The 7,500-nt window shown below is 36.3% G+C and overlaps 1 protein-coding gene across 2 annotated transcripts; it reads right to left on the reverse strand.

Annotated features, from left to right (window-relative positions):
- Positions 1-118: 118 nt before the first annotated feature.
- On the reverse strand, positions 119-4,332 carry LOC137640614 (uncharacterized). Of its 2 annotated transcripts, none has more exons than XR_011044417.1 (2): positions 565-785; positions 119-245 (listed from the first exon to the last, which is right to left on the reverse strand). XR_011044417.1 is itself a non-coding variant. In XM_068373121.1 (2 exons), exons 1-2 carry the CDS (start codon positions 4,274-4,276, stop codon positions 225-227), a joined length of 1,587 nt encoding a protein of 528 aa, XP_068229222.1. In that variant the 5' UTR covers positions 4,277-4,332; the 3' UTR covers positions 125-224. The 2 variants fall into 2 exon arrangements, 1 of the variants encoding a protein (XP_068229222.1); XM_068373121.1 differs by lacking the exon at positions 565-785 and adding an exon at positions 2,711-4,332 and having other exon boundaries at positions 125-245.
- Between the last annotated feature and the right edge of the window lie 3,168 nt (positions 4,333-7,500).

The raw sequence follows: 7,500 nt of genomic DNA on the forward strand, positions 1-7,500 counted from the left end.
TTATTCACTTAAACAAATACTTAGGAAAGTAATTTAAACAGCCTTAAACACACAAATTAATATAATTATTAACACCTTACAATTAACAATAAACACGCTGAAGGTGGCAAGCCAATTAGTACATTCGTATGTTAGACCGGTTTATAATTAAATAGAATTCCTGTTGACGAAAGGACCTCATCCAAACGTAGGCGAAGCGAGAAAGTCCTATTCAGTGAATATGTTTAGCTCGTAACCACTCTGTCCTAAAAAATATGAACAATATCACTATTAGTGACATGGAAACAGCAAGTCAAATTAAATTTCCCCAGAATTATTCAAAATTAAGCTGCAAAACTTTTACAGGGCTTCGCACAAATAAAATTAACCAAAGCCATAAACATAAATGCAACCTTGGACACAAATAACCTGGAAATTCTATATGAATAAATTGACTCAAAAGGACCAAGAATAGTTATTTAATAATTAAGGATTTAGCAAGACCTTTACTTAAATATAAATGAAAGTGCTGGCAATAACAAGGAATCGAACTAAAAACCCGCTTCCTTCAGTTGAACCCCATACCTGTTATTGTCCAGAGAGGCATATAAGTGGAAGTGACGACGACATTCACCACAAGAGCACGTTGCAGACAAAGGAGCCAATTTTTCGACACATCAAGCTAGGACTCCACTTGGGCTCAATCACACATATCGATGCTGAATACATCACAGTAAACCCTTGGCCATAACTCGAGGACGAGGACTTCAGAACTGTATACGTCTCTACGGGGCACATGGTCGTGGTAAACTAATAGAAGAAGATATCCAGTGGTCCAGTGGGGTTTTTACAACATCCACATATTGTACATATTCCTCACTGTATAATTATTGATGAAGAAAACACATCTGCGAAAAACACTTTAAAAAACGAATATTAATAATTTCACAGAAGGGTTCTAGGAGGAGTTGCTGCCATACTGCCGACGGAGAGATGTCTCTGCTTCTGTCTTACAGTACATAACCATATCGGCTTGTATAGTTATAACAAGGTAATAAGGGAACCAATGGAAGTGGGTTAAAAAATGAAAAACAAGCTAATTCAATACCAACTTAAAACTATCAAACAACCACCTACTCCCTTTGAGTCAAAATACAAAGTTAATACAAACAAAAATGAAAAGTTACGAATTATATTCGTAATTTTCTGGACATTGCAGGCCAGGGATACAATTTTATATGTAAATTGTATAAAAATTCAATCAAACTTAATCTAAATATTCAAATATTCTCGTGTTCGCCGCTCACTTAATATCGCAGCCTTCCTGCGAACACGAAGATTATTAGTGTCATTAATTTGTTCAACATCAGGGGTAGGGATACAGTTATCTTCACCCAAATCCTTCACCTCTAGATAAGGAATTAAAGTCGAGATGTGACGTTTTATAATTTCCTTGGTCTTACCCTTTAAAAGGGTCACTCCAGTTACCTCACCATTGCTATTGACTTCTAGTTTCTGGACAATAGCCATAGGATAGCTGCTAGGTTTAGTGTTAAGTTCCTTTAAAAGGACTATGTCCCCTACCTTAATATTATGTTGCTGGGCTGGACGGTACCTATCCTTCTTATCAACTGCTTGTGATAAAAGTGTCCCCAGAAACTCCGAATGATAATTCTCAATCAAATTTTGCCTAACTTTACGAAGTTTCTCAAACTCATCATTGATACGACTAGTTGAACTAACTGGTGCTTGCCAGTCTGGATCATTGGGCATTCCTTGCAGTGAAGGAATTAGGTTTAAAGAAAGAGTATCGTATCCTCTTATCAATTTCTCTGGGGTTATAGGTTCGGGTACATCATTAACATTAGCTTCCCTCAATCCATTTTTGAATGCAATAGGGCGCTTATTAACCAGATGTTTAGTGTGTTCTACAACAAATTCAAACTCTGCAAAAGATAAAACCCAATTCTTAATAGAACCAAAGAGCAGTCTTTTTACCATTTTCACACACGTCTCAACCAAGGAACCGAGTTTACTACAACCCTTAAAGTATTGTTGAAAGGTTAAGGGTTTCACATTGTTCTCCTCAAAGTAAAGCCGAGTCTCATGATCACTGATAAAATCATGAATTATGTTGGCGCCTGCAACAAGCTGAGAGCCTAGGTCACTGACAACAAGCTGTGGTACTCCATAATTAAAACAATGAAGTTGAAAAGATCTTAAAAACTCTTTGACCGAGAGGTCATTACATATCCTGAGATCAATTCCTCGACTCCAAGTACATGCAAAAATAAGTAACCAAACCTTTTGAGATTCAGTCCTTTTTAACTGTAAAAGGACCAAGGTAGTCAATAAAAACATTATTGAAGGGAATAGATGGTGGGTCAGATCTGAACTCTCTATAAACATTTTGATTCAACTGGAAAGTTCTGTTGTTGAATCTCCTACTATGAACACAAGTTTTAAGAATTTTCTTAATGGTAGAAAAGTGTTTAGGAACATAAAACGTACGTCTAATGGCAGACAATACAGCATAACATCCAGAGTGGGATAATTTCGAATGAGCATCAAGAACAATTAGTCTAGTTAAAGCACTATCCCTCGGCAACAATATAGGAAATTCATTTTGATCATCCCATGTCTTAAACTTACTTTTCACCCTAATAACGTTATTATTGTCAAGAAAAACATTCAGTTGAGTAACTATCTTAGGTAGGTCTTTAAGTCTAACCTTTTGATCCTGAAAATACGAAAAAACTTCAGGGAAAAACAATTTTTGCTCTGTAGATATAATCTGGGTAAGGGCCTGAGCAAACAGGTTACTATTAGGTGATTTAGGACTGCCTTCTATCCCTATCTTCTGCTTCCATTTCATAACACACCGCAAGACTCTTCGGTGAATCAAAACCAATCTCCTGAAATCAGAAATATCATTAGGGTCTATTAAATGAGCATTTCCGGAACTATTTGGCGAATGTTCAGAATTAATTCCCACATATACATTATGATCGATGACAGGAGCCATTTTGTCAACAGTCAGTGGATTAGGAATGACAACAGATAATTCATCTTCAGTCTTAATAAAGTTTGAATCTGGTCCAATAAGAAAATTTGTTTTCATAAGAGACCTATAAGAAAAGGGGCGAGTAGTGCTGTCTGCTGGGTTTTCTTTTCCTGAAACGAAACAAAACTTAACAGGGTACTTTTCACATAGCCTCTGGATTGAATTAAGCCTGTTAGTGGTAAATACACTAAGTCTCTGCATTTTTTCCATCTTGGACACACAAGAATTGAGCCAATGAAGTGAGCATATTGAATCAGTATACAACAGTAATTCAGTTATGTTAATTGGCTTCATACACACATCACCTGTAAGGTCTCTGTGTAACTCCATTAAGCTTTCAACACCAAACAAAACTGCATTAAGTTCCAATGACGGAATCGACTTATTCTTCAAATGTGTATTAACCATACGGTTTTTAGATTGTAGGAAACAACACTGATTTGTCTCAACATGACATATAAAAACTACAACACCATAAAGAGAACGACTGGCATCTGTAAATGCTATTAGTTTGTATTCACCGTCCCTAGAACCAACAAACCTTGGCACTCTTATTATGGGGGAGGAATTTGCCTGCCTACACAAGTTTTTCCATTCACGAACCAAGTCATTATTAAGAGGTTTGTCCCAATCAAGATCTTTACAACATTGGAGCCTATGCATGAATAACCTACTCCTGTTCATGAGTGGCAAATTAAACCCAAAAATATCGAACTGTGCAGCTATGGTGGTCAAAACCTCACGTTTAGTACTGGCATCAGCATTAAGATTGATAGGCTTGGTGAAAATTTCATCACTTATCCTATTCCATGTTAAACCAAACAATTTATTCTCTATAGGTGTCTCAATTTTCATATCTTTATCAATTCTACTCTGCAAGGAAATATCATTAGTTATTAACTGCTGCACTGAAAATTTAAAGGACTCGAACACCTTAGGTAAAACCGAATAAGCCCACTGAAGGGTATCAAGATTGTCACAAGAATAGGCTCCGTTGTCCATGTATGTTAATGAATAGATCAACTTCTTACATTCTTTTAATTTGTCATCATCTTTATCAGAGTTAATAATCAATATATAAAAAAGTGATATCATAAGGAGAAAAGGACTGCAACGTAAACCAAAACTTAGTCTGACATTGCGAAATGCAACCAGGGTATAATCATCTTTCCTAACATTACGAAACCAGTAAAATAGAAGTTTTGCCTGATCGTTCTCGCTCAAAGTCAACATATTGAATGCCTTTTTCAAATCAAATGTCAATAATTTCTCGTCGAACCGAAGATGAATGAAAGCTGATAACATTTTCTGGTTCAGATTAGGGCCTGGGAACATACACTGGTTATGGGGACAAATTCAGACCTTTATTACGTTCATTTTCACTCAAATTCGAGAGATAAACTATCCTACATTTCGTTGTCTCACGTCGAGGCTTGAAAACAGCCATGTGGGGAATGAAAGAATAATTTGGGTGTTCTAATTTAAATTGTTCAAGATTATCTACAGGTTCAATAATACCCTCGGCTAACTGATCTCTGAAAGTCTGATCCATCAATAGCAAATTACCTTTATCTTTCTTGTGCTTCTTTAATGTAGACTTATAAATTAATTTAGCTAACCTCTCATTCTTAGAGAGTAAATGAGATAATTTACCATTCCACAACAAAGGAACCCTAATCCTGCCATCTGTTTCCCTGAAAAGATTTTTTAGCGTGAAATCAATTAACTTCCTATTCAGATCAGTTGTCTGCTCATCACATTCAGGCTGATCATAATTAAGATAATTACGGCATTCTGCCTCAAGTATATGGTTAGTGGCCTCTCTTAACTTTTCCTCTATGACCTTGCCTTTAGTGTTCAATACATTAAAGTTACAACTAGTAGCAATATTACCAAAATCAAGGTCTTTAATTTCCTCACTAAATGAGGGACTAAGATGATCACAACCCAATAAAAAAGAATGTGTGCATATACTTACAGAGGAGTCCATAACAGGGAAAGATAACAATGGCTCACTGGAATCAGTGTTCATGCAATAGAAATTACTGTCGCGAGTCTGCAAATAATCCACATTATTGATCAATCTGTCAAGATTTCCTGTTAGCATAATGCCATGTAACGTATCTATATATACAGAGGGGTCATTATTGCCAAATACAACGTCTTTTCCCAACAAACAATGAGAAGAATCTGAACCTAACAAGACATCAATGTCACTAATTTCACTAGATTTTGGGTCTAGGGAGGAATCATCAGCAAAGGAATAACCTCTATCTTTAAAGGCTTTAATAACCTTCCCTAAACCAGGTAAGGACAACTTTATATTTATCGAGGGCACAACCATAGCAAAAATCTCAACTACACCAGTGGTTAAAGTAATAGGCAACTGTACTATTCTAGTTTTATAGACCTTGGGACCATTAAAACCATTAACTGTCGAGTCAACATCATTGCATATAACTTTAAATTTACCAAAATTGGCTAGTCCTCTCCGATACAAAAGTGCTTTGTGAACCGGTATCCTTGAGCCCTCTGAATAATCTCCCTTGACCTGAAACTTGGAAAGTAAAAGTTGGAAGTGCAGATCTACTACTACAATTAGGCAGTATGGCTACTCCACTATTCGTCGCTGTTTTAACTGTAGCAGAACTAGACGGCTCATTTTTACTTTGGGTGGAGCTTGTCTTTATGCATAAAAAGGAGAAATGCCAACCGCCACAATGATAACACTTTTTGCGAAACCTGAAAGAACATTTAGTAGTCGGGTGCATAAAACTTCCACATTTTACACAGCCCTTGCACTCTGACAATTTCGATACTTTCTCCTGTGCAGTAGGGAAATTTGGACATTTGGAAATAAAGTGATTAATATCCTTTGAATCTACCTTTTGGCACAAGTTGCAACTTTTTGATGCATTGTTAATATTAGAGTCGACTTTGATAGCCAAACTAGTCGAAGTATCCTGCAGATTCTTCCCTTGAAAATTTCCAGAAATAGCGGGACCTTTAAACTTTGAAATTTTCCTAGCATTCTCATACCTTTCAGTGGCAGTAAAGAAGTTATCCTTAATATCCTTACAGCTAGGACGAGTTTGATTGGTAATCTGAACCAACTCTTTCTTAAATTGTTCATTAAGGCCTGACCATGCAAAATACTGTATAAAATCATCTGCCGTTATTTCTAGTGTACTAACAGACTGCAATATAGTCCTGAATTTTGAAATATATGAATATGGATCATCTGAAAGCCCTAACTTAAGTTCTGTCAACTGCCTGATCGTGTTTACCTTACGAGTGCTTTCCGAAGCAAATGCTGCCTTCAAAAGCTCTACTGCATCATTAAAGGTTTGCTTGTCCGCCTCTAAAGAATCCAACAATAATTTAGCACGACCGTCTACTTGCTGCTTGAGCAACAACAAAAGATCGCGATCTGGGTATGTAAAGGAACTAGTGGTACTTAGGAATTCCTTTAGAAATGACGTGAAGTCCTCGTTTTCTTTACTGGTAAACCTGGGTAAAGGAGCAGTTGGCTGCTTTAACAAAGAACGAGCATTATCAATGCTAACATTCGAATGATTAGAGAGAGAAGCAGGCAACAAAGACAAGCAAATCTGGATTCTATCCTGGTAATCCTGACATATGTCACTCTCTGTATCTAAAGCCGCCTCTGTTACCCAGTCATCTGAAAACTTCAATTCAAAAACATTTTGGTCCAATTCCAATAAACTCTTCTGGTAGTTAAGCAGAAGACCCCTTTCGGTCGTTTGCAAGGCTGGATCTAAACCCCCGTAATTATCACGTTTATCATAACAAACAGTAACTTTTTTACGAACCGTTTTGCGCCTGGAAATTACAGCTCTTAAATCTGACATTTTAATCTAGCTGAATAAAATTACCTAAACAAAAGGATAAACAGATCGTGTAAATCTATATATAAAACTAATTGAACGCGAATTAGTAACTGTAAATGGAGATAAACAAACAAACTGCTACATTCAATAAACACTGAATTAAACACGTGCTAAATGTAAGTACGCCAAAAAAACTTAATACATGAAAACAAAACGTACTAAATTATTATAGACACGTAAGAAATAAGTAGAATCTCACCGAAAACAAGCACGTTACAATATGCTAATTACCTCACCGCATAAGACGACACGATATTTCGCGATCTATTTATATTAGCGTTTAAATTAACAACAACTAAAGTAAAATTACTGGACCACTGGAAACCCCCGCAACGAGCTATACCTGACCGTCAACACTTGCCACCTTCTCGCTAAAAATCCTGCCACGGTCGCCATGAACTAAACTTTTATATATATACTTATTCACTTAAACAAATACTTAGGAAAGTAATTTAAACAGCCTTAAACACACAAATTAATATAATTATTAACACCTTACAATTAACAATAAACACGCTGAAGGTGGCAAGCCAATTAGTACATTCG

This window comes from Palaemon carinicauda, chromosome 5 (genome assembly GCF_036898095.1).
Source record: "Palaemon carinicauda isolate YSFRI2023 chromosome 5, ASM3689809v2, whole genome shotgun sequence".
NCBI lineage: Eukaryota > Metazoa > Arthropoda > Malacostraca > Decapoda > Palaemonidae > Palaemon > Palaemon carinicauda.